Here is a 27,991-nt window from a genome sequence, read left to right as displayed (position 1 = left end):
AAGTTTGCTTGTAGCATTTCCATAAAGAAGCTCGGTGAAGATTGAGGAGAAGTTGAACAATTAAAATGTCCTGTAAAAAATATGACGGTCGTCATGGATGATAGGCCTAATTAATTATAAAACAGAGTACTGACACATTTTCAAGTAATTGGTAATGCCAGCTGACCTTTTAAAAAACAATGTGTGAGAGGTGCAGATATTTAATATAGCCTACCACAGGGATAGCACGTGTAGTTGAGCAATTGCATGAATAATCCTTGGACCGGCAATTGACCTCTTAAGCTGATCTCTTAATGTCAAAAAGGGGTTGTTCTAAGCGTTAAGAATTATTGTCAAGACCTGTCATGGCCCTAACCCGTCAAACACACACCGAAGCTACGACATTGATACAACGTTTGAACACGTTTTAACACCTCCTAACCAGTTATAACAACCAATATAGCAAGTTGTAACAACGTTTTAATACGTCATAAACACGTTAAGCCAAGATGTAACAACTTTATTACAAGTTGTAACAAGCGGAAAATAGAGACAGTTACGGTTTGTGTTTCCAGGGATATTTATTAATTATGCGTGTGGTCGACAATTTGGGACGCTGAGACCCTGGGGTCAGGACATTGTTGGGTTGGACGGGCTGAAATTGAATTGAAATTGAAATTGAAATAAGTTTATTGAGGTAAAATACACACAAAGGGATGAGGTAGCTCAAGCTATTCTCACCCCGTTCAGTACATCGTGTTAATACATACATAGACACACATCACAAACAATAAACATATTACCAAACATTCTGAGAAGAACGGGCTGTGTTCGGCGGGCATCTGTTGACAGTATCCAGGTGACGTGCTCATCTTCCATTAACCGCACATCAGTGCCAAACCACCTTCACCTAGTGCCAAACTTCCAAGGAGTCCACAACGGGGATGAGCTGAGGGATCGTAACCCAGCAAGATTGGCCCAGCCCGTCCTCCTACGGTTTCCCAACGTCAGGAAACTGTCGTACTAAAGTGTCCTCTTCTAACCTACCAGAGGACCCAAAACAGAAAACGGGACAGAATGTCACTTTCACGAGCCGCTACCATTTTCTAGTACGACAGTTTTTGGCCTTAGGTAGACTATACGTCAAAATATGACGTGCTATTGGGATGACGGGTTGATGGGGTGTTATACAGTTGGTGCAAAGCTTGCAAATGCCACTTTACAAGGTTGACAGCCGCGGGCTGAAAGAGGCATTAGCAAGCATTTTCTCATACGGTATAGAGCGTTCTAGTCCAGGCCAAACTTGAAGTACATACAACAATTATATGAAGTTAACCATCAGTGTCCAAATCAAGCCGTTATACTTTATCTGTATTGTCATTCAGGGTAAGAGCGCACTTAGCCAGACGTGGTGGAGCCGCCGTGGCGGGCGGACGTGTCTCGTTGTGCTCCTCGAGTAGCAGTTAACGGAGGGTTGTTGTATTTCTGTGCTCTGAGAGCCGTTGCTTGGGCAAGGGCTGAGAGTGATGGTCATGGATCCCTCTACCGACATAGTTCGCCGTCGTAATACGGTGAGCCTCAGTTAACCTACAAGTCCGATTAACCGTTAGTGTGTGTGCGTCACCCAATTCGATGTAGCAGGTGTCCAGCAGCTCTCCCCACCGCTGGTCTTGGCGAGTTTGGTACACCTGCGTCGTTCGATGGCTGCCTCCGTGATTTTGAGGGGCTAGTTTTGCCCTTGCCTGCAAGTCTGAGACGGTGCAAGTAAGTAATTATCAAAAGAAGGCACCAAGCCGGGACGGTGCAAGTGGAGACTTAGTCTCCGAGTGAGTTATGCATCCATCAAAGATGACCCCTTTGAGATACCCGACGGGGTGGTAGCCGCGTTTATTTGACACTATGCGCAAGTCCTCGGGGTTCGACCACTCCCGTTATACGTATGGAACGTGCAAGGGCACAGTTACTGGCTCCTGGACGGTACGAGTCCTTCTCTCCCGTCCCGCGCCGTCCTCGATCTCGGTGATGGGTTTTCGTCTTTGTGTATTCTATAGCGGTTAGCAACGTACCTGCTTCAAGTGTGGCCTTTCTGGCGGCGATGTGTGCAGTTGAGGCGAGGGGCCGGGGTCAACCTGTTGCTCCGCGAGTATGGTTTTCCCTGGCTGCCGTGTTTCCAGGCCAGTACACCTCGGGTGGAGTACTGCCCGCGGAATCTTTGGCGACCTTGTTTACACTTTAAACAGTTGATGAGCTCTGAAGCACCAGGACGCTGCTTATAACAATAACAACATTTGACTGTGAATTTTAGATGCTTGTGAACTGTTTAATAAATGTAAACAAATCCGCCAAAGATTGGGAAGATGTACAGGTTCGTAAGTACTTGCAACCCGTCCTCGACTCAAGTCCATTACATTCAGTGGTCGACCCCACAGACGCATTCATAAATTTTAACATGCTGTTCATTCAAAACGGGAATTTTCGCAAGTATAAATTATTATAATAGCATATTGTGTATATATAGGCATAGGATAGGTTAGGTGTTTAGGTTCTGTTGGCGATTATTTGTATTTGTAGTACGTGGGTGAAGCATTTATAGCGTTGTGATTCGAACAAAATTCGTCAATGAAGCACTTGTTCCGGATATGTTCGAACGTCAGCAGTTGTGAGTCGTCGTGTGTAAACCGCTTTTCATTCATAAACAGGGGGTTTGGCGGATGCACGGAATCACTTTTGGGTCTTTGTTTGGAGGACGGGCTTGTACTTGAGTAACTGCATAATGAATCAGGCCGTCCTCTAAACAAAGACCCAAAGTCCATTCCATGCACCCGCCAAACCCCCCTGTTTATGAATGGAAAACGGTTTACACAAGACTCACAACTGCTGACGTTCGAACACTTCCGGAACAAGTGCTTCACTGACGAATTTTGTTCGAACTACAACGCTGTAAATGCTTCACCCACGTACTACAAATACAAATAATCGCCATCAGAACCTAAACATCTAACCTAACCTATGCCTATATATGCGCAATATGCTAATATATTATAATATTAATTTATACTTGAGAAAATTCCCGTTTTGAATGAACAGCATGTTAAAATTTATGAATGCGTCTGTGGGGTCGACCGCTGGATGTAATGGACTTGAGTCGAGGACGGGTTGGTAAATTGATCACCCACGTACTACAAATAATCGCCAACAGAATCTAAACACCTAACCTAACCAGTGCCTAAATATGTATAATGTGCTAATATAAAATATATATACATATATTTTAGAAAATTCCTGTTTTGAATGAACAGCATGTTAAAATTGATGAATGCGTCTTTGGGGTCCGCTGGATGGAATGGACTTGGTCTGATGTCGGGTTGAATGACTCCCGGTCCAGTTTCGTTAAGGTAGCCGCCCACCCCTATGTTACATGCAGCAATTCTAAAATCCTGTGTATTAAAACTAGGTTAGTTCATGCAGCGGCCGACCCCAACGACGCATTCATAAATCATACGATGCTATTCATTCAGAGTAGAAATTTTCTCAAACTTAAACGTTATACAATAATAATTCAGTGTGTCGGGGGGACAGGCAGCCAGAATGTATTCATACATGTTAGGTTTATAACGAGGTCTCCCAAAATTGGTTCTCATCCACCTCAGTAGCGTGGCGACATCCACCTCAGTAGCGTGGCGACATCCACCTCAGTAGCGTGGCGACATCCACCTCAGTAGCGTGGCGACATCCACCTCAGTAGCGTGGCGACATCCACCTCAGTAGATGTCTTAATGATTACCATCTATCGTATGTCCTTACTGGCCCCCCTAGCCGTGTACATTACCATGCTGGAACACGGCTGACCACAGTACCTGGTGTAGGACTGTTCCGCTGACTCAGGCTGTCATCAACTAGTACAAGCCTTCATATTTAATGCTGACCCGCAGCTCTGGGTGCCGAGTGTGTGGCAATATACTCGCAGGGTGAAGTCCCACTCGGGCGGCTCACATATTTGAGTGTATATCTTTTTTTATTTTCATTTTTCAGGCGACCAAGACCAGCACGGGAGTGGTGGTGTGGGTGGCGGTGAGCTGCCTGGTGGGCGGCGCTCTGGCCTCCACACTTACTCAACACCAACACCACACAAACGGTCAAAGCAAAAACATCACAAACCAACAAGAGAGAGATGGGAAATGTAAGTAAGAAGCTAGATTGAACACTAGAATTCTCGTTGTAATGTTTTTAGTGTTTACCTATCAGTGACGACGAGGAAGTCGTCAAACTCTCACAAGTCGAGCCTGGCCTCGGGCCGGGCTTGGGGAGTAGAAGAACTCCCAGAACCCCATCAACCAGGTATCAACCAGGTATCAACCAGGTAACCAGGAAGTGAGGTTTAGCTCTTTTTGCCCCGTCTACCAGCCTAGTTGTTCCCGCTCCGTTATAGCTCAACTATTCTTATGTTCAAATTCTTTGTCAATCTATCCTATATAAGTTGAGGATGGTGGTGGCTTCCACAACTTCTCTTAGGGCATTCCACTTGTTAAGACCCCGTACAGGGCACGAGTATTCCTCGCATTTCTTAGACTCATTTGTGATTCCATCTTAAACGTGTGTCCTTGTCCTACTTTTCTCAATTTCAAGGAGTCTGTCTTTGTCCACTTTGTCTATTCCCCCGAGTATCTTGTATGTTGTGATCATATTTCCTCTGTTTTTCTGTCCTTCAGGGTTGTGAGGTCCAGTTTCTTTAATCTGTTCTCACTGCTTAACCCCCTTAGCTCTGGAACTAATCTAACCGGAAACCTCTGGGATTATTCAATTTCAGGTTTATGCTTCACAAGGTGTGGACACCAGGTAGGTTCTTCATGTCTTAGTAATGTCTTAGGAAAGTCTTGTAGTTTGCCTTGAAATAATCTTGATTTGGGTTTCTAAATAACAACGTTCTAATGTTTACCAGCGTCCCATATGCTGCTGATGCCACCCTGCCTGTGTGTGCCTCTGGTGTTTGAGTGGATATAATTCCATCACTTTCACATATAATTCACACAAGGTGAATTATATATCATCTTGTACTTTATCTGTTGCCTGTAGTTGTTTTCCTTCAAGTACTCCCTCACTCAGTACTCCGGTTATCCCAGCTTGAATCTCTATCTTGTACACTAGTGTTTCGCGAGGAACAATGTCAAATGTTTTATGACAGTCTAGGAAAATGCAATCTATCCCTCTATTTCTGTCATTTTTTTTTCTTTTTCTGCACCGCTTATTAAACCATGGGATGTACTCTGCGAACAAATCCACAAGGGCCGCGACGAGGATTTAAACCTAGGCCCACTGGGCCTAGGTTTAAATCATCCTAGGATGATCCTCCTAGGGATCATCCTAGGATGATCCCAGACGCGCCTTAGTCAACTGTGCCACATGGTAAAAAAATTGCAACCTGGAGTGCTCCTGCCCTCACGAAGGGCACTAGTCCCTCGAACCCTTAGCCATTGCCATTGAAGCCATTGTGGATTTGTTCATTTGATATGTCACGCTATTGTGATCTGTGTGTGTATTTACTCCGCCTCTCTTGTCCACCTCCTCCTTGAGTGGGATGTACAGCTCCGTGCCGTCTGCACATTTCTGAGCAATAACTTTCATCATTGTATTTGTTGTCTTCCATTCCGGTACTCTACACCCCCCTAACCACTCCCGTCCCTGGACTCCACTCGCTGCCTATCCTTGACCACGTTGTTTATTCCTATTAGTATCTTGTATGTATTAATCATATTCCCGTAGCTTCTTTGCGCTTCTAAGGTTATGAGCTTCAGTTTTCTGAACCTGTCCTCGTGGCTGAGCTCTCTCATTCTGGCCCTGATCTTGTTACAAACCTGTGATGGTACGTAATCTAGTAGTATGCCCCTGGGGTATGTTTGCCCGTCATGTGTGGGCATCAGGGGTATGTCTGCCCGTCATGTGTGGGCATCAGGGGTATGTCTGCCCCTCACGTGTGGGCATCAGGGGTATGTCTGCCCGTCACGTGTGGGCATCAGGGGTATGTCTGCCCGTCACGTGTGGGCATCAGGGGTATGTCTGCCCGTCACGTGTGGGCATCAGGGGTATGTCTGCCCCTCACGTGTGGGCATCAGGGGTATGTCTGCCCCTCACGTGTGGGCATCAGGGGTATGTCTGCCCCTCACGTGTGGGCATCAGGGGTGTGTCTGCCCCTCACGTGTGGGCATCAGGGGTATGTCTGCCCCTCACGTGTGGGCATCAGGGGTATGTCTGCCCCTCACGTGTGGGCATCAGGGGTATGTCTGCCCCTAACGTGTGGGCATCAGTGGTAGTGTGTCCGGTCACCACCCCAGAACACCGCACTCATAGTGGTCGGTCCTGCACCCATTTTGTGAACAAACTACCATCTGAAGCCCCCTTGTTAGCAGGCCTCCACGAAACGCCTATATCTTAATAGGCCTACAATATGCGCCGGTAAAGCTGGACATACCAATAGTGGAACTGAGGACCAAATGCTGGCCATGTTCTCTAGTGCAGGTATCTGGAAGCTTCAGTGTTTTAGTTCTTAGTTAAGGAATGTCTCAGATGTTGTGTTCAGGGTGAGGCAGCGCCCTTGTGCTACAATATAAGTCTGATGCATGTGATAGCGGCGGACAGGGATATGCATGAATCCTGGGGCACTAGGATACTATTACTACTGAAATTGTACTATTCCACTATTGCAATATTCATCTTTACAGTATCCTATGATGTTCTGATGCTGCGGGGTCCATCTCCCTCGTACACCTTGCAGGTATGATGAATCAGTGTTGTGTGAACGAGCAAATAACCGCCCAATTGTATTCCTGCAGTTATCATCCTGGCGAAGATCGCCCGCGTGCAGTGCACCACCACGGACTCCGCCCACCCCCTTGGCACCTGCATGCCCATTAAAGAGTGCGCCAGCAAAGGAGGCAATTCCAAGGGCAGCTGTGCAGGCGGACTGGCCACCTGTTGTGTAAGTAAGTAGCCATATATATAACTGTGGTTGTGTAGGTGATAACCAGAGGGGCGGGAGGGTCCCTGGCCACGGGGGCGGGAGGCTCCCTGACCACGGGGGCGGGAGGCTCCCTGACCACGGGGGCGGGAGGCTCCCTGACCACGGGGGCGGGAGGTCCCCTGACCACGGGGGCGGGAGGCTCCCTGACCACGGGGGCGGGAGGTCCCCTGGCCACGGGGGCGGGAGGTCCCCTAGCCACGGGGGCGGGAGGTCCCCTAGCCACGGGGGCGGGAGGTCCCCTAGCCACGGGGGCGGGAGGTCCCCTGACCACGGGGGCGGGAGGTCCCCTGACCACGGGGGCGGGAGGTCCCCTGACCACGGGGGCGGGAGGTCCCCTGACCACGGGGGCGGGAGGTCCCCTGACCACGGGGGCGGGAGGCCCCCTGACCACGGGGGCGGGAGGCCCCCTGACCACGGGGGCGGGAGGCTCCCTGACCACGGGGGCGGGAGGCTCCCTGACCACGGGGGCGGGAGGCTCCCTGACCACGGGGGCGGGAGGCTCCCTGACCACGGGGGCGGGAGGCTCCCTGACCACGGGGGCGGGAGGCTCCCTGACCACGGGGGCGGGAGGCTCCCTGACCACGGGGGCGGGAGGCTCCCTGACCACGGGGGCGGGAGGCTCCCTGACCACGGGGGCGGGAGGCTCCCTGACCACGGGGGCGGGAGGCTCCCTGACCACGGGGGCGGGAGGCTCCCTGACCACGGGGGCGGGAGGCTCCCTGACCACGGGGGCGGGAGGCTCCCTGACCACGGGGGCGGGAGGCTCCCTGACCACGGGGGCGGGAGGCTCCCTGACCACGGGGGCGGGAGGCTCCCTGACCACGGGGGCGGGAGGCTCCCTGACCACGGGGGCGGGAGGCTCCCTGACCACGGGGGCGGGAGGCTCCCTGACCACGGGGGCGGGAGGCTCCCTGACCACGGGGGCGGGAGGCTCCCTGACCACGGGGGCGGGAGGCCCCCTGACCACGGGGGCGGGAGGCCCCCTGACCACGGGGGCGGGAGGCCCCCTGACCACGGGGGCGGGAGGCCCCCTGACCACGGGGGCGGGAGGCCCCCTGACCACGGGGGCGGGAGGCCCCCTGACCACGGGGGCGGGAGGCCCCCTGACCACGGGGGCGGGAGGCCCCCTGACCACGGGGGCGGGAGGCCCCCTGACCACGGGGGCGGGAGGCCCCCTGACCACGGGGGCGGGAGGCCCCCTGACCACGGGGGCGGGAGGCCCCCTGACCACGGGGGCGGGAGGCCCCCTGACCACGGGGGCGGGAGGGTCCCTGACCACGGGGGCGGGAGGGTCCCTGACCACGGGGGCGGGAGGGTCCCTGACCACGGGGGCGGGAGGGTCCCTGACCACGGGGGCGGGAGGGTCCCTGACCACGGGGGCGGGAGGCTCCCTGACCACGGGGGCGGGAGGTCCCTGTGAGAGCGTGGTCACGCTGGGCGTCACAGCGCTGACTCACTGCTCTCTTACGACACGGGGACGGCTCCAAACTCCTCTTACCAAAAAAAAAAAAACAAAAAAACGTCGTTTTTAGCTCATATGCGTTAAATAAATTACATTTTCGATTTCTCACGGTAATCAACTACCATCAATCAGATACCCAGCTAAGAATACGGTTGAGAGGCGGGACCAAAAAGCCGAAGCTCAACCCCCGCAAGCACTACTGGGGAGTACAGTAAACTATTCTTGGTAGTTTTCCCCATGTTGGTAGTTTTTTATGCTGTAAGTGCCCCAGTTTTGTATTGTCCCATGTTTGTCTCGTGGTATTATTGTCCCATGTTTGTCTCGTGGTATTATTGTCCCATGTTTGTCTCGTGGTATTATTGTCCCATGTTTGTCTCGTGGTATTATTGTCCCATGTTTGTCTCGTGGTATTATTGTCCCATGTTTGTCTCGTGGTATTATTGTCCCATGTTTGTCTCGTGGTATTATTGTCCCATGTTTGTCTCGTGGTATTATTGTCCCATGTTTGTCTCGTGGTATTATTGTCCCATGTTTGTCTCGTGGTATTATTGTCCCATGTTTGTCTCGTGGTATTATTGTCCCATGTTTGTCTCGTGGTATTATTGTCCCATGTTTGTCTCGTGGTATTATTGTCCCATGTTTGTCTCGTGGTATTATTGTCCCATGTTTGTCTCGTGGTATTATTGTCCCATGTTTGTCTCGTGGTATTATTGTCCCATGTTTGTCTCGTGGTATTATTGTCCCATGTTTGTCTCGTGGTATTATTGTCCCATGTTTGTCTCGTGGTATTATTGTCCCATGTTTGTGTCTCATGGTATTATTGTCCCATGTTTGTGTCTCGTGGTATTATTGTCCCATGTTTGTCTCGTGGTATTATTGTCCCATGTTTGTCTCGTGGTATTATTGTCCCATGTTTGTCTCGTGGTATTATTGTCCCATGTTTGTCTCATGGTATTATTGTCCCATGTTTGTCTCGTGGTATTATTGTCCAGTGTTACTAGTAATTATTGCTAGTGTACCAGAGATCGCAAAGAGGGGAGGGGGAGGGAGGGGGGGTTAACCCTGACGTAGTGGAGGTAGTGTTAATGGTCTCGTCGTCGCCCCCTAAATCAACAACAATGTTAGTGGATCTCACTGATCAGACTTGATTTTAAGTGTATCTAAATGTTGAGAGAACATGTTCTCTATGCGAGTTAACCTAAGAATAATTAGTCACTGATGGAGCGATGATCTTGAGAATGGTACATTTAGCATAAGACACTTGATGGCTGAGCTCCTTGTGTTGTGATGTCCACCTTCTGGTAGTCCACGAAGTTGGGTCAAGTGGGGAACCTTCCGAATATTGGCCTTATACTTAACTTTATGACCGCCGACCTGGCTCCGGTGTTGAAGGCTTGATGAATGGATTAGTTCACCTAGCACGGGTCAAGACTAAAGTCTTCTCCAACAGTTCTCTTTGTTCAGAATTTGGATAAATCATGGCATTAAGGAGGGGGGGGGGGAGGCGTGCTATACAGGAGAGGTGCATGCTTATATTAGGAGCAAAATAGTGCTTGATGTGAGATTTTGCAAGCCAGTGTTGTCGAGAAAGTACGAGATGCCCCTTAAGGATGTACGTTTCTTGGTTACTTTGCTTGCAAGGTTCAACACGTCTCCTCACGGTCACTGAGGAGTCAGTCTTCACGTACAAGATGTTAACTTCACTGTGCACTAGGCTATAGCCTCCCATCTGTCTGCTTGTCACAGTTGCATTATCATAATATCTTGTAATCATTGCCTGTGTCTTCTCAGCTGGAAATATAACTTGTCATTACTTTCTCCAGTTAGATATGACAACCCTCGCATCAGTTGCCATTTCTTCTGAGCTTCAGAGGCCAAGCCTTTAGTCTGGAATATATAATTCTATCTCTCTCGTATCTTATGAATGGAAGGTAATGTTCTCTCGTCTCACCTTGGCCAGTAACGAAGACGTGTAACGAAGCCACAAGCGTCAACAACACGTACTTCGTTAACCCCGACGCCAACAGCCTGGAGCTGGGCGCCTGTACGCTCACCATCAACCACCTTGACAACAACATCTGCCAGATGAGGTTCGACTTTATAACCCTCGACCTCTCCCAGCCGGATTCCAATGGTATCTGCACTGACGACTTCCTGACTGTAACCGGCGGAGTGTCCAGTGTTCCCATGATTTGCGGATACAACAGTGGTCAACACAGTAAGTAGATGTCCAATGATCACTATTGACAGTGGTCAACATTGCGATGTTTCAGTCATCTTTTGCTCAAACAGATTTCAGCCTAGTGAGAATAAATCACAATGATATATGACAACGTAATCAATATTGACACAAGATATCCCAGTTAACTGTGGCACAAACATTTGTCAGTGAAGTGAGTAAATGTAACCACAAATTTTTAGTTTCGGCCATAACCATGACATCGTGGACGTCCCTGTGATGTTTACGACAAACTGTATCCAGTGTTGGTAAGAATGGGGATGGGGGTCTTGGTCTAAATGTACCAAAACTACATTTTTCCTATTTATTCTCCCTTGTTCTCTGTTATCCTGCTTTAATTCTCTTCTCCTTTTCCTCCTTTCTCTCCTATTCCCAGACTTTTCAGTTTACAGTGGGATGAAGAGGCCTTTCCCCGTCGCCTGTGGTCTGAGAAGCCAATAGTCGGATACCTCCTTGGCCTCTCTCCTGGCCTCCGGTCTTTCTTTTTAACCTCTCTGTCCTCAGTAACTCTCATGGTCCTTATCCTGGTCTCTCCCCTTGTAGAGGTTCCCCCTTAGTGTTTGGGTTACGACCCCCCCATGGCTGACGGTAACAGTTCATGTGACACCTTCTCTCCTCCCCTCCATCCCACCGCTGCCACCATATTGCTACTCTTTGTAACACTGTTCTTACTAACGTTTTGACACTAAGAATTTACCACCAATGTATACATGTACACTGTAAATACAAGCCACAGTCACCCCTTCAGTGAAAACCACAGCCAGTATCCACAGGAACGGAAGGTTGAGGTACAGTACAGGAACTGTCAGGATGTTATGACGAGAGAAATTATGGGCAAGATCTAATGGTTCTAACAGGTGCCACCACGCTCGGATGTATTTTAATTTATAATTACTGTAAATAATTATGTCCTGACCCTGAGGGGAAAGATCATGGACAATGAATAGTGATCTGCACTGATTCAAAAGCAGCACTACAGAGCCTAAGTAATAATCATGCAGAAAACCTTGCGATAGTCGCGGAAATCAAGATAGCTGTGAGGGTACTAATCAACCAGGGAAGAGTTGTCAAATTTCTGTGGATTCCCTCCCATGTTGGAATCTGTGAAAATGAATGAGCAGAAGTGCAGGCTGCTAAAGGCGACCATATTGAATACTTCATACCAAAGAATCTTCTACAAATTAGAGGTATTGTCAGGCAACATCACCGTGACAAGGTAACCGAGGAAAGGAGAACAGAAGTACAAACTAGTGAATCTGTACAATGATACATCATGGTTGCAGCTAGTAATCCGAATCATTATGGACGAAGAGGAGGTGGCTGCGGGAGAGAATCAGTAATAGCGAGAATCCGTCTTGGATACAAATATCCATGGAGATTCGGAATGGAAACAGTTGAGCAGCGGAGTTGCAGAATCTGTGGTGAGAGTGATGGACACCGCCTAGACCACGAGACTGTGAACGTCTGGGAGACATTAGAAATATGTGTAGAATAATAAACTCCCACATTGAGTTAGGAAAATACCCTTTGTAAAACATAGATATTGCTATTAAGATTCCCCCATTTTGCACCCGCAAGATAACGTAAGATTTTAAGGGTTGACGAAAGTTAATCTTTTAGTTTGAGAAGCTGTTCACTTGAGACAGTGAACCTCTCCGACCTCTCCACTCTGCCTCTTCCTTGCGCCCTTCTCATTTTTCATGACATAGTCTTCAATGCTGCCCTCCATTCCATTCCTCACTCTACCTCCCAGGGCATGCGGAAGTGCGTTCCCTGGTGGAATGCGGACTGTGCTCGGGCTGTCTGCTGTAAGTGTGCAGCCTGGAAGAAACACCGACGCCGGCAGACGACTTATTCTTTTATTTTGTTTCGGAAAGCAAGTGTGGCGGCCCGTAAGACCATCCGTACAGCTAAACGTGAGAGTTGGAAATATTATGTTTCCACCATTACGCCCGATACTCCTCGTCCACAGATCAGGAAGAAGATCGGCAAGATTGTGGGTTAGTTTGTTCCTGATGTCTTGCTGGTCCTTCACCTCCGTGGTACTCTTGTGGCGGACCCAGTGAAGGTCGCGACCGAACTGGGTTCCCACTTTTCGACTATTAGCTCTGGTTCTCATCTTCCTCAATCTTTCCTTCTTCGTAAGCCTGTTCTTGAATCTCATCCCTTAGATTTCCGCACTCCTCTCCGACTTCCCTATAACGATCCCTTCTCTCTCTTTCTTTGAATTTCAGTCTGCCCTGGCCCTCTGCGGTTCTATGGCAGCGGGCTCTGATGACATTGAGATGCTTCGCCATCTCCCTCCATGTGCGTCTCGGTATTTACTGAGCCTGTATAACCAGGTTTGGGAGTCATCAGTCCCTGGGACTGGCTCGATACTGTTGTACTCCCTATTCAGAAACTAGGGTCTCTTGGGACATCCCCCTAAGGAATTCCGCCCTATTGCCCTCACGAGTTGTCTGCAAACTCTTTGAGTGTATGGTCAATGTCCGTCTGATGTGGTTCTTGGATCACTATCACCACCTCTCCCCTTCTCAATTTGGTTTTCACAAGTGCTGCAGCATAACAGATGTCCTGGTGAACTTGGAGGTCTATATTCGTACTGCTTTTGCTGCGAAGACCTCTGTTGTTGCCGTCCTTTTTGACCTGGAAAAGGCTTATGACACCAGCTGGAGATACCATATTCTGTCCCAACTTCATTCTTTTGGCCTTCGTGGTAATCTCCCTCTCTTTCTCCAAAACTTCTTCTCTCGTCGTTCCTTTAGAGTGAGGCTTGGTACCGCTCTCTCTGCCTCTTTTTCGGCAATTCGAAGGTGTACTCCAAGAAGTTTTCTGAGCACTACTCTTTTTCTGGCAGCCCTCAATGGTCTACTTTCCTCCCTTCTTTTTAGCATCTTCTCCGCTCACTATGTCGATGATCTTATTCTTTGCTGTCGAGGTGATGATTCGCCTCCCCTTCAACGGCAGCTTCAACTTGCAATTCATGCCGTGTCGTCTTTGGCCAACAATCATGGCTTTAAGTTCTCTGCAACTAAGACTTGCGCTATGACTTTTACTCGGAAGCATGTTGTTCTTCGTCCCTCTTTGTTGCTTTATGGTCAGCCCCTTGTGTACAAAGATTCCGCTAAGCTTTTGGGGTTAATCTTTGACACTCATTTGTCTTGGTCGCCCCCTATCTCTTACCTCTGAGTTAAATGCTCTAAGGCCCTTACAGCATTCAACTCGACACACTAGGCGCACGCTCCTCTTTGCATTCGTCTCTCGTACTGTCTAAACTCGATTATGGTTGCTCTGCTTACTTTTCTGCTTCTCCTTCTACTCTTGACCCTTTGCCCCATACTGGGTTGCACCTCAGCTCTGGTGCCTTTCGTTCGACTCCTACCCTCAGCTTGTACGTTGACACTGGCTTCCTGTCTCCACAGGACCGCCGAGATGGCTACTGTCTTCGCTACCTTGCGCAGTCCTTAAAACACCCTCACTCTCGCCTGTGTCGTGCTTTGACTTTTACCCCTCCTGTTGTTCCTGTTCCCATTCACCACCTCCCTCTTTCTGCCCGCTTGTCTCGTCTGAAACATTGTCTTTCGGTTAGTATTACTAATATTTCTCCTCTGTTCCGTCCTTGCCTCCGTGAAAGGTCCCCATTCCTCAATATTGTAAATCCCTGACCCACATCACTTAAGCTTTTACCCCTCCTACAGTTCTGAAACGCCGTTGTTTTTTCTAACCACACCCAGGTGTCGCCTGCCTCTGAAGACTAGCATCTTCACGGCAGAACCTTATGCTATTCTTCATGCTCTTCGTCTCCTGCTTTCTCACTGTCACTCCTCCTTCGTGATCGTAGTTGACTCTCGTAGTGCCCTCATGGCTCTGGAGTCCTTTGATCCAGTCCATCCGGTGGTAGTCAAGATTCAACATTGGCTATTTTGTCTCCAGTAGATATAAGAGAGCTGCATTTTGCTGGATTCCCAGCCATATTGGTATCTCTTGAAATGAGCGTGTGGACACTGCCGCTAAGGAAGCCATCCACACTTGTTCCATCTCCCATAAAGGTATTCCTTATTCCGACTTTTACCCAGTTATTCATTCCTCCATCCTTGCCCATTGGCAGGGTTGTTGGTCTTCTGTTTCTGGTAACAAACTGCGTACTCTTAACAGTAATGTGTCCCTGTGGCCTTCCTCCTACCACCGTAACCGGCGGTGGGAAACAGCCCTGGCGAGGTTGCGTATTGGCCATACACGCTTAACTCACGGACACTTAATGGAGCGCCACCCTGCTCCTTATTGTCCTAACTGCATTGTCCCTCTTACAGTTGTGTGTATCCTTGTTGAATGTCCTGACTTCCAGGACGAGCATGTGTCTTGCTTTCCGACCGTCCCCTACGGTCACTTGTTCCTTGATAGAATTCTTGGTGAACCGGATACCTTTGATATCGTTCGCCTTGTGCGTTTCTATTCTCGTATTGGCATCCTTGGTGATATTTAGCGCCCTCTGATTGTTCCGCACATTTGATGGTGCTACATAGCCTTCCCGGCTTGGTGCCTTCCTTTGATAATTACTTACTTACTTATACTCCTATTCTAAAATTCACTAGTTGGCAATAGTGGTAAATTACTATGATTAAAAAACTAGGAAACATCTTCCTTAATCTGCTATCTTCGACTGGTGGATTTCTAATCAACGGGGTTTCTTTTCCTGGAGCGACCACGTAGCTGTTTCCTAAACCCCATTAAAGTTTTCTAAGTGTCTTACAGAATTTTCTGTGAAACTCCGGTCCCCTGGTACCGACAAGAGTCACAGAACGAGTTGTAAACTGAGAAGTCTAGGAACAGGAGAGAAGGTAGAAGACGAAAATTAAGGAGAGGAGAAAGGCAGTGTAACAGCCAAGGGAATTTACTTGGCTGTTACACTGGATGTATGTTTGTATAATCTCCCCATCGGGTAGCCCAACCACTTGGGCTGGACGGTAGAGCGACGGTCTCGCTTCATGCAGGTCGGCGTTCAATTCCCGACCGTCCAAGTGGTTGGGCACCATTCCTTTCCCCCGTCCCATCCAAAATCCTTATCCTAACCCCTTCCCAGTGCTATATAGTCGTAATGGCGTGGCGCTCTTCCCTGATAATTCCCTCCCTCCACATCGGCTGATGTTTCCAGTATACACAACCGGGTTAATATGTGTGATCAAGTTTACTGAGAAGCCAGCCGACGTGCCCTTGTATCACCACTCACTGTTACAGTTTACTACGATGTGGACCCCAACGGTGGAGCCGTGAAGCTGACGGTAGACCGCTCGGCGCAGGCCTCTCTCCTCAAGACCTGGAACATTAAAGTCTCCCAGATCGCCTGTGACTCCAGGTTCCGAGGTGAGATCTCTTTATTTTATATCTTTACCTCAGTCTTAGTGCTTAAGTTTCCCCTCCATGAAAGATCTGTTCCATGAATCTGTTCAACATATGCTAAACGACCGTCTAAAAGCCATCTCTTAATAAGAATGTCCCATAAGCTGGCGTGATACACTAACCATACTCCTGGTCTCTACTCTCCCGCCTGCCCCTACAGCGCCCGTGGGCTGCCTGCAGTACTACACGACCACCGCTGGCACAGTCAGCAGCTTCAACTTCCTCAACACCAACACCGCTACTGGCCAGAGCAGTAAGTACCAGTACTTGCACTGCAACATGCACTCCAAACCTCACTATATTAATGTCTCGTACAACCAGACATCAGCTAGTTGTGCCTCTATTACAAGTGGAGTCTGTTAAGGTGCTGCTTCTCTGCCAATTGGAGACCGAAGTCGTTGACAACTCATGAAAATCTGTTCTCAACATGCCAATCCCTGAGCTCTAGTAGTATGGGTCACCATTATCACACTGTTTGGTCTAGGAGTGGACGACTGTTGTTCGGAATTAAAAGTCCACAATAAGAATGGTAAAAGTAACAAAATTAATTCAATCACTTGTAATATTGACATTACTTAAGTACTTATGTCCTCGGTTCATGAAAAGGACAGACGGGTTTACAATGTGAAAATTTACTGTCAAAATAATTGCCAAATAATTCTGAAGACAACTTGTCTTCAAATAACACTTATGGAATATAAACATTCCTGTAAATGTCACTGGCAGGCACTATTATTACATAGGGACAACAGATTCACGCATAAAACGAAGTATATAGAACTTAGCAGAGATGCAGCCACTCGTCCTGCCGCTCCCAGAATACCGCTGCAACTAACCAATTTATACACGTCAAGCTAATGCTGTAACAGCCCCTTATGTATAGAGGGACAGTGTTGAAATGTCTTGGCCCCTTAATGTTGATAGAATCTTCTCTTAACGTAGCTTTTGCACCTCAACTTTTTAATGGGACTAATTTGCGCTTCTTAATAAGTCACCTTTTTCACTCCTTTAGAGCCATGGACCTTATTTATGTCTCCACACAGCCACATCTTCTGTTCTGTAGCTTCCACCTGCCGTTTACTAAGGCTGGTTGGTGTTCCACAGACAGGCAGCTGTCCAACCAGGACTACGGGATCTGCATCAAGCGAGCCGACAACTACTGTGGCATCACCTGGGAACCAAACAATGTTGGTGGCACCTTTGGCTTCACCATCTCCGGAGCAGCCGATGCTCTTGGACCAGACCTTATAGGTAAGGCACCTTACCTTGAAGTTACCTTGAAGTGTTTTCGGGGCTTAGCGTCCCCGCGGCTCGGTTGTCGACTAGGCCTCCTGGTTGCTGGACTGGTCAAACAGGCTGTTTGACGCGGTTGCTCGGAGCCTGATGTATGAATCACAGCCTAGTTGATCAGGTATCTTTTGGAGGTGTTTATCCAGTTCTCTCTTGAACACTGTGAGGGTCGGCCAGTTATGCCCCTTATGTGTAGTGGAAGCGTGTTGAACAGTCTCGGGCCTCTGATGTTGATAGAGTTCTCTCTAAGAGTACCTGTTGCGCCTCTGCTTTGCAACGGGGGTGTTCTGCATATCCTGTAATGCCTTCTGGTCTCATGTGGTGTTATTTCTGTGTGCAGGTTTGGGACCAGCCCCTCTAATATTTTCCACGTATAAATTATTATGTATCTCTCCCGCCTGCGCTCAAGAGAATACAGATTTAGGCTCTTTAGTGGGTCCCAGTAGTTTAGATGTTTTACTGAGTGAATTCTAGCAGTAAAGGATCTCTGCACGCTCTCCAGGTCAGCAATTTCTCCAGCTTTGAAAGGAACTGTCAATGTGCAGCAGTACTCCACTCTAGAGAGCACTAGCGACTTGAAAAGTATCACCATCGATATAGCATCTCTAGTGTGAAAGATTCTTGTTATCCAACCTGTCATTTTTCTTGCAGTTGTGACGGCTACTTTATTGTGTTCTTTAAAGGTAAGGTCTTCCGACATGAGTACACCCAGATCCTTTACATTGCCATTTCGTTCTATGTTATGATTTGACTGAGTTTTGTACGTGGTTTCCGTTTTTATATTTTCATTTTTTTCCGTACCGCATGAGCTGGAACTTATCTTCGTTAAACACCATATTATTTTCTGTAGTCCATAGAAAGACCTGGTTTCCGTCTGATTGGAGGTTTGCCGTGTCCCCTATGTCGTCTACTCTCATGAAAATCCTAGTGTCATCTGCAAAGGATAATACAGTACTTTAGACTGTGTCCTTGTCTGTCTGATATGAGAATGAGAAAAAGTACTGGAGCAAGCACAGTACCCTGGGGGACTGAGCCCTTCACGGTTGATGGACCGAATTTTATTTTATTGACTATTACACATTGGGTTCTGTTACGCATTTTATGTGCAATAACACCATGATCACGATTGTCAACGGCTTTGGCGAAATCTGTGTAAATTACATCAGCGTTTTGTTTGTCTTCCATGGCATCTAATGCCATGTCATAGTGGTCCAGCAACTGTGACAGGCAAGAGCGCCATGTTCTGAAACCATGTTGTCCGGGGTTATGGAGATGCTGAGATTCCATGTATTTTGTGATCTTACTTCTTAACACTCTCTCAAAGATTTTTATGATGTGCAATGTTAGTATATCGGGAATGTTGTTGGTATATAACAATGTTATATACTATATTGCTATACAATGTTAGTATAGCATGGGAAAGTGAAATAACTATGCTTACAACTGAATTTGGCAGGAATAAGGGAAGCATGATAAAGGAAGGGGGGAGTAGTGGGGGATAGAATAGCGAGTGTGGAAGGGGTGGGGCGACCTGCATGACCCTTCACTGAGGAGGAGGTCAATCATAATTCATGGATTACTTGAAGTCAAGGCTCCATCGAGGCAGGAAAGGATGGATATTGAAGATTTTGAGTTACAGGGGATCTTGAGAGATATCAGAGCCCAGATGGCAGGAAATGAAGTGGGAATCTACCGCCGTATTGGGGCTTACAACTGTAACAAGAAACGACCTGTCCTGGAAGAGTTCACTAACGAAGAGGCAGTGGATTATATACTGTAACACAAACACTTACTTAGAGGTAACGAAAACTATTACAACATGTTTATTGACAGATACCTGACAAAATATGAACAGATAGCCCACAGGGCGAGCAGACCTCCACGACACACCTCTTCCCATTCAGGCGTAGTTACCCCCCCCCCCCCCGTGCTAACGAGCTCACACCTGCTTCCTAGGTCACACCCTCCCCAAATCAGCCCTCCCTGCCCCTGCTTACCTCCCCAACACCTCCCCTGACCCCTCTGACCCCATTGCATTCAAATCCATCTGCTTTATCCCACATTCCAAGGACCCCCTCATCCCCTCAACCCCCAAAACCTGCCCAGCCCTCATCCCCTCAACCCCCAAAACCTGCCGAGCCCTCACCCCTCCTCAGCCACTCTCTCTCCATATGACCCCCTACCCTCGTAAGGGGGGGGGTCACATGGACCCCCCCCCCTCCCCCCACCTCTTTCTCCATTTTCCTCTTCCCCTTCCCCCTCTGCCCCAATGCCCACACCTACCCCTGAGTTCCCCCTTACTAATGCAACCTTTCTCCCACTCTCACTATCCATGTTCCATCTGCCCCTCTTTCCCCCACCCCTGTATTTTTCTCCCCCCCCCCTAACCTCTCAACCTCTATCTGACTCTCAACTTCACGCTACCTCTCAATCCCCCTATGCCTCTCAGATCCTCCCTAATCTTCAGACACAGTATGACCTTCCTACTCCAGACCTACCTACCCAGGCCCTACCCCAGACCTTCCAACGTACCCTCCTCGATGCCCAGCCCCCATTCGCCCTCAAGCACCCCACCAGACCCCATTCACCCCCCAGACACCCCCCCGGATCTCCCCCCCAGACACTCCCCAGAACCCCCCAGACACCCCCCGGATTCCCCTCCAGACACTCCCCAGAACCCCCCAGACACCCCCCAGAGAAAGGGCAAACTCTGGTACCAGATTTTCCATGAAGAATCTCAAGGTTTGGTACACCAATGCTGATGGGGTAACTAATAAAGCAGAAGAGATAAAAGAAAGGGTTAATGAGGCAGATCCTGACATAGTTTGCAATAGTGGAAACTAAAATATGATCTCCGACATGATCTCCGATGCAATCTTTCTAGAGGGGTACCAGGTGAAAGAAAAGAGAGGACACATAGACAGGGAGGGGTAGTGGCACTTCTGATAAGGCAGAAATTGAAGTTTGAAGACCTGGGAAATCGGGTTACCAATGAGAGCACAAGCGCCACACATGGAACTCTGACAGCAGATGGGAGGAAGATTGTGATCTTGGTAATCTACAATCCCCCACCAAACAGTAGAAGATTCAGGCAGGAGTATGATGACGACAACAACAAGGCATGCATAGATGAACTGCAGAAGGCAGCAACATTAGCTCACAGAATGAGAGCAAAGCTGCTGGTCATGGGGGATCTAAATCTTGGAGAGAGAAATTGGGATTCAAGGAACCCCGGTGACGAAACTTGGGGAGCAAAGTTAGTAGATGTTACAGACAGGAATTTCCTAACACAACATGTGAAGGAAGACACAAGGGAAAGAGGAGGAGATGCACCGAGCCTATTAGACCTGATTTTCACCCAGAACGTAGAAGGCATCGAGAATTTGGAACATGAAATACCTCTAGGGGCCAACGACCATTGTGTCCTAGTCTTTGACTATATGATGGAACTCAAACTTGTGACCATGGAACAAGAGGTCTGGGAAAGGAGAGTTGACTACAGGATGATAAGGGACTATCTGGGAGAAGTGCCGTGGTTGGAAGAAATTAGAAGAAAAACAGTCCAAGATATGATGGACCTAGTCATACGGAAATACCAGGAGGCCGAAGAGAGATTTATATCAACAGTAAAGGGAAAAAGTAAGAGGAAATATAATAACCCATGGTTTAATAGACAGTATCAGGAAGCAAAAATGGCCAGCAGGCGGGAGTGGAGGAAGTACAGAAGACAAAGGACAGAGGAAAACAGGATCAGATACAACAGAGCTAGGAATGATTACATTGACATAAGACGAACATCGGAAAGGAACTATGAGAACGATATTGCGATCAAAGCGAAAAAGCAATCTAATTTACTACACAGCCATATAAGAAGAAAAATGTCGGTGAACGACCATGTGACAAGACTAAGGAAAACAGAGGGGGCATATACTGAAAGTGACAAGGAAATCTGCGAGGCACTGAATGCCAGTTTCCATGAAGTGTTCACAACCGAGCCTGAGCAGCTCCCATTGTTAGAAGAGATTACCCTAGATGAAAGACTAACAGATATAGAGGTGACAGCAGAGAAGGTAATGAAACAGTTAACACTGGATGCAACTAAAGCGGTTGGACCAGACAAAGTATCACCGTGGATACAAAAAGAGGCAGCGCAGGCCCTCGGCGTGCCTCTGGCAAGGATCTTTAATTAATCACTAATGTCTGGAGAATTGCCCAATTGCTGGAAGAGGGCAAATGTTGTACCGATTTTCAAGAAAGACGATAGGGAGGAGGCACTTAACTATAGACCTGTATCACTGACAAGCATCCCTTGTAAAATACTTAAAAGAATAATTTGGCTATGACTGGTTGCACACCTGGAGAACGTTGGGTTTGTGAACAAACATCAACATGGGTTCTGGAAAGAGAAATCGTGCCTAACAAACCATTTGGAATTCTATGATAAAATGACGAGGATAAGACAGGACAGAGAAGGTTGGGCAGACTACATTTCTGGACTGCCAAAAAGCCTTTGATAAATTACCGCACATGAGACTGCTGTTCAAACTCGAGAGGCAGGATGGGGTGGGAGGAAAGGCCCTAGCATGGATAAGCAGCTACCTAACAAGGAGCCAAAGAGTTACGGTAAAGGGCGAGAAGTTGGACTGGCGAACAGTAACGAGTGGAGTACCTCAAGGATCGGTGCTGGGATCAATTCTATTTCTAATATATGTTAACAACATGTTTACAAGAGTAGTCCTATATGTCGATGTTTGCGGATGATGCAAAGTTGATTAGAAGAGTTGTGACAGATGAGGATTGCAGGATCCTCCAAGAGGACCTGAACAGGTTGCAGAGATGGTCAGATAAATAGCTGCTGGAGTTCAACACGAGCAAATGTAAAGTTATGGAAATGGGACTAGGTGATAGGAGACCAAAGGAACAGAACACGATGAAAGGGAACTGCCTACCTGTGACGACGCGAGAAAGAGACCTAGGATTGGACGTAACACCTAACCTATCTCCTTAGGCACATATAAATAAGATAATGACAGCAGCGTACCCTACACTGGTAAAAGTTAGAACATCATTCAGAAACCTAAGTAAGGAGGCATACTTAGGGCGCTTTACACTGCCTACGTGAGGCCAGTCTTAGAGTATGCCAACTCATCATGGACTCCCTATCTGAAGAAGCATATAAGGAAACTGGAAAAGGTTAAGAAGTTTGCAAAGAGACTCTTCCCAGAGTTACGAGGGATGGGGTATGAGGAGCGCCTGAAGGAACTGTGCCTTACGACACTAGAAAAAAGAAGGGAGAGGGGGGATATGATAGGAACGTATAAAATACTCAGGGGGGGGGGGGATTAACAGAATGGGCATAGACAAAATGTTCACACGGAATAGTAACAGAATGAGGGGACATGGGTGGAAGCTGGAAACTCGGATGAGTCAGAGATGTTAGGAAATTTTCTTTTAGCGTGAGAGTAGGGGAAAAATGGAATGCACTTATGGAACAGGTTGTGGAAGCAAATTCTATTCATAATTTTAAAACTAGATATGCAGGGAGGCCTGGTAGACGACCGGGCCGCGGGGACGCTAAGCCCCGGAAGCACCTCAAGGTAGATATGATAGGAAAATAGGACCGGAGTCATTGCTGTAAACAACCGATGGCTCGAAAGGCGGGATCCAAGAGTCAATGCTCGATCCTGCAGACAAATAGGTGAGTACACACACACACACACGCACACGCACACGCACACACCCGACAGCTGAGTGGAGGGGGCCTCATAGCTGAGTGGACAGCGCTCTGGACTCGTAATCCTAGGGTCCGGGTTCGATCCCCGCTGATGGCAGAAACAAATGACCAGAGTTTCTTTTTCCCTGATGCCCCTGTAACCTAAAAGTAAATAGGTACCTGGGAGTTAGACAGCTGTTACGGGCTACTTCCTCGTTGTGTGTGGGGGGGAAAAAAAATAGTTAGAAACAGTTAATTGACTGACAGTTGAGAGATCGGCTGAAAGAGCAAAGCTCAGTCCCCCGCAAGCACAACTAGGTGATTACAGTTAGGTGAATACACACGAACTCCTACTGCCTTAATCTCTCTCTGCTCCACTTAAGTGGGCCAGAGAGAGAGACCCAGACACGTCACCGCACACAGGGCATGGGGGAGAATGGAGGATATACTACCTGTGGCTGGATCAACCAGGTATTAGCGGAATTCAGCAATGAACTGAGAGAAATGAATGCAATATTACAGAGCCTCCAGAGTGAGCTGGGGGAAGCCAAGGAAGAGATGAGACTCGGAGGAAAATCAGATTTCGAACCAGAACGAGGCAAGCAACCTCCTGAAAACAGGGGATGGAGCTGATGGAGGGTCTCCTTCCAGGGAGACTCGTTTGTAGAAATACTGGTTAACAACCAAAGTGCTAAAGCTGCTTTAGAGGAAGCAGGTATGAAAGCAGCTACTTCCCAGGAAGCTGCAAAGTGCTCCACATAAATGCTGGAGAGAAAAAAACTTATAGTTGTTCAGGAACTGGAAGGATCCAACAGGGAGAAGTGGAGAAGGGAGGACTGAGCAACGGTGACAAAGATCTTGGAGGGTCTGGATATGGTAGGGGCTAATGGCAACACAGAGAAGGTTTTCAGGCTGGGCGGCTACAAGAAGGAAAGGAAAAAATTGATAAAGTTAGTGCTCATGAACGAGGCGATGAACTAGGAAATCCTATCCAGGAAGATCAGACTCATGAGGCTAAATGAATACGAGGACGCTTTTCTGCAAAGGAACATGACGAGGGAAGAGAGAAGGAAGGCTGCAGAAGCAAAGAGGAGACACAAAGAAAGGGGTGGGGAATTATTCAGTCCTAGTCCTGAGCCCAGAAAGATCTAGGAGTTGATATCACGCCAAACCTGTCTCTTGAAGCCCACATGAAAAGAATAATGTCAGCAGCATATGGAAGGCTGGATAACATCAGGACTGCCTTCAGAAGCCTGTGTAAGGAATCTTTCAGAACCTTGTATACTACATATGTAAGACCAATCCTGGAGTATGCAGCCCCAGCATGGAGCCCGTACCTTGCTAAGCACAAGACGAAGCTGGAAAAAGTTCAGAGGTAAGGAGAAGACAAGAGACAAGGACAAAGATGAAGTTAATGAGATCTTTAAAGGGGTAAAGAGGGAAAGGGCTAACAAAGAAATTTAAAAGGTTTTCAGGATTGGACGGTATAACAAGGACAGAGACCGAGTGATAAAGGTGGTATTCAAAAGCCAGAGAATAAAAGAGGACTTGTTAGCAAGGAAGAGCAGACTAGCAAATGTACAGAAATTCAAAAAAGCATTCCTGCAGAGGGATATGACAAGGGACGAGAGAAGGAGGGCAGCAGCCGTGAGGAGAGAGCGCAGGGAGAAAGAAAGAATTCAGGGAGCCACAACCCCGAGCCCTACAATCCCAGAGGGGAGCGGGGAACCCTCCACAAGCAGCTCAACAGACACAGTGAGAGAAGCACCTTCCCCATCCTCCACCCAATAGATGCCCTACCTGCCCCAACCCTTGGTGCCCAAGGTGTCCAACTTGGGCACCCTCCCCCCTCCCCAGGATCTCCCATATCCCCCCCAAACTCTCCCTAATCCCACATGCCCTCCCTTCTCCCCCCCCCCCTAAACCCTCCAGTATCCTCTACCCTTCTAAGCCCTCCCTATCCCCCCAACTTCCCCCCCCCCCAGCCCTCCTTCCTTTTATGCCCCGTATGCGAGGCTGGCTAACATCAGAAGTGCCTTCAGAAACCTGTGTAAGGAATCCTTTAGAACCTTGTATACCACATATGTAAGACCAATCCTGAAGTATTCGGCACCAGCATGGAGCTCGTACCTTGTCTAGCACAAGACGAAGCTGGAAAAAGTTCAGAAGTTTGCCACTAGACTAGTCCCAGAACTAAGAGCCATGAGTTACAAGGAAAGGCTGCGGAAAATGCACCTTACGACACTGGAAGATAGAAGAGTGAGAGGAGACATGATCACTACCTACAAAATCCTCAGGGGAATTAACTGGGTAGACAAGGATAAACTATTCAACACTGGTGGTATGCGAACAAGGGGACACAGGTGGAAACCGAGTATACAAATGAGCCACAGGAACGTTAGAAAGAACTTTTTCAGTGTCAGAGTAGTTAATAGGTGGAATGCATTAGAGAGCAATGTGGTGGAGGCTGACTCCATACACAGTTTTAAATGTAGATATGATAGAGCCCAATAGGCTCAGGAACCTGTACACCAGTTGCTTGACGGTTGAGAAGCGGAACCAAAGAGCCAAAGCTCAACCCCCGTAAACAAACACACACACACACACACACACACACACACACACACACACACACACATACATACATATTCATTCATTCATTCATTCAAGACATTAAATATGACTGGGGTTTCTCAAGACTAATATGCTGCTGTCCACATATGCTAGCTTGTGTCTAGAGTACTACACACACAAGGAACACACAGCACCATGTGGTGTAGTACACACAGCAACATGTAGTATACTACACACACAAGGAACACACAGCAACATGTAGTGTACTACACACACAAGGAACCTTCAAACTTGCCTCGGAAGCTTCGTTGGATTCAAATTTGCCTCAAATGTGTTCTGCGAAAGAGCGCCAGTACTTACTCTAGACTCTGTACAGGTACCATTATCACGAGCAGCCGGGACAGTGACTGTACTACGGACTACGTGGTCATCCCCGGGGGGATGTACACCACTTCCTCCACCAGTACTGTTGCCATGCCCGCTGGAAGGTACTGTGGCCTCGGCTTCCCTCCCTCAGTTACTAGTAAGTAACCCCTTCGTCACCTGTACCTTAATCTCCCTCACCTGTACCTTAATCTCCCTCACCTGTACCATGTCTACCTCACCTGTATCATAAGCTTCTTTACCTGTACTACGGACTCCCTCACCTGTGTCCTGACCTCCATGTGTATGTCCACACACGTGAACAAACACAGGGACTACTTGTGTAAAGGAGGAAACGTACATGTTTATCTCTCAGAATGTTTGGTAATATGTTTATTGCTTGTGATGTGTGTCTATGTATGTATTAACACGATGTACTGAACGGGGTGAGAATAGCTTGAGCTACCTCATCCCTTTGTGTGTATTTTACCTCAATAAACTTATTTATATTTCAATTTCAACACAGGGACACTTTACTTCATCTTGATCCCCATGGGCACCATATATCCAACAGTGGAGTTAGTTCAACGGGGAATCACCGATATGATGTGTAAATCAGTGTTTACTTCTTCCCGGCTTGGTGGCTTCCTTTTTTTTCATAATTACTCAACCTTGATGGCGTTAATTATCTTGTCGCTGTTCAATGAAACTTTTCAATGAAACCTTCTGTAATAATTACATTATGTCCTTTCCCGTGGCAGCCACGTCCCAGCCCTTCATCCTGTACGTGAAGACGGACGACAACGAGACGCGAGACACCATCAACCGCGGCTTTAGACTCAACTACAGACAGATTACCAGCTGCGCATAATTATTATTGAATATATTATTACTATTATGTATAATACTCCAACTGTCTCCACTTGTAATTTGTTTACGTTGCTGTAATAATAAACAGGTCAATAATAACAATAATTAGCCTACTTGTTGCCAGCTGGGGCATCACTTGTTCTATAGACTCGGTCTTAAGCTGTAAGCCAAATACTGACATACGTAGATTTTAGTAAGTCAATATTTGACTTGTACATTAGACAATCAAGCAAGAGGATGAATCTTCTATAGAGTACAATAAGTGTTTTTGTTAAATGTTAATTAACATGATTATACATTGCGCGTTTATGCATATAGTTAGGTCTAGGTAATATTAGGTAGTGCTTTTTTTTGTAGGCAAGGTTTACAACACGGGTGAACGAAACTCGTCTCGAGTCATAGCTTTGAACATGTTCTAATGAACTACAAGCCAAATACTTACTTGTAAATTTTAACAAGTCAGTATTTGACTTGTACATTGTGAACCTGACGGCCCTTGGTGATATAATGAGCCGAGTCCCACATTGTTAGCGATAGTAGTGAGGATGTTGTCCTCACCTGTAAATTCTTAGTTTATAATATTTTTTTACTTATTGAGTACAATTGTGTTATTGTCTATTTTAAAAGTTGTGTGATTAATTTAAGTGATTATAAGCCTAATATTCATGAATATAATATGTATTAATGAACGCAGGTTTTAATTGTATTATTATTATCATAGTTTGTATTATTATGTCCCCACATAGAGGACAGACGTTTGGGGCAAGCCTCGCCTAACTTTGCGTGGTGATTGGTAAAGGAAAGGTGACCAACATGGGTGTGTCAGGGTCGGCCCCATTGATCCTAATAAAACGGGGTTCGGCATTCATGACACATATCCCCCCCCCCTCTCCCTCCCCCTGCAAATCAGTCAAATGCGGGCGGCCGAGTCCATAGAATGTATTGTCGGGTTGGCCCCATCATGGCACGACCCGGAGACCCGGTCGACTCCCTGGCACTGGGTCGACTCCCTGGCACTGGGTCGACCCCCTGGTTCCCAACACTTAAATGGCGCAATCTTTGAGGGTCGACCCGAACACCGTCGGACAC

The 27,991-nt window shown here is 47.7% G+C and overlaps 1 protein-coding gene across 1 annotated transcript; it reads left to right on the top strand.

Moving 5' to 3' along the window:
• Positions 1–1,373: 1,373 nt before the first annotated feature.
• Positions 1,374–27,635, top strand: LOC123761390 (uncharacterized). Its single transcript, XM_045747404.2, has 9 exons — positions 1,374–1,550; positions 4,012–4,159; positions 6,807–6,956; positions 10,417–10,674; positions 15,931–16,056; positions 16,253–16,345; positions 17,197–17,343; positions 26,046–26,192; positions 26,794–27,635. Exons 1-9 carry the CDS (start codon positions 1,506–1,508, stop codon positions 26,901–26,903), a joined length of 1,224 nt encoding a protein of 407 aa, XP_045603360.2. The 5' UTR covers positions 1,374–1,505; the 3' UTR covers positions 26,904–27,635.
• The last annotated feature ends 356 nt before the right edge of the window (positions 27,636–27,991 follow it).

Source organism: Procambarus clarkii, chromosome 7, assembly GCF_040958095.1.
Source record: "Procambarus clarkii isolate CNS0578487 chromosome 7, FALCON_Pclarkii_2.0, whole genome shotgun sequence".
Lineage (NCBI taxonomy): Eukaryota > Metazoa > Arthropoda > Malacostraca > Decapoda > Cambaridae > Procambarus > Procambarus clarkii.
Note: the sequence above shows the minus strand (reverse complement) of the source record. Positions and strands in the feature narration are given on the sequence as shown.

Coding starts and splice junctions, on each gene's coding strand:
- LOC123761390 (XM_045747404.2), top strand. CDS start 1,506: ATGGTCATGGATCCCTCTACCGACATAGTTCGCCGTCGTAATACG. Junction 10,675..15,930: donor ATACAACAGTGGTCAACACA/GTAAGTAGATGT, acceptor TCACTGTTACAG/TTTACTACGATGTGGACCCC. Junction 26,193..26,793: donor CTTCCCTCCCTCAGTTACTA/GTAAGTAACCCC, acceptor TTCCCGTGGCAG/CCACGTCCCAGCCCTTCATC.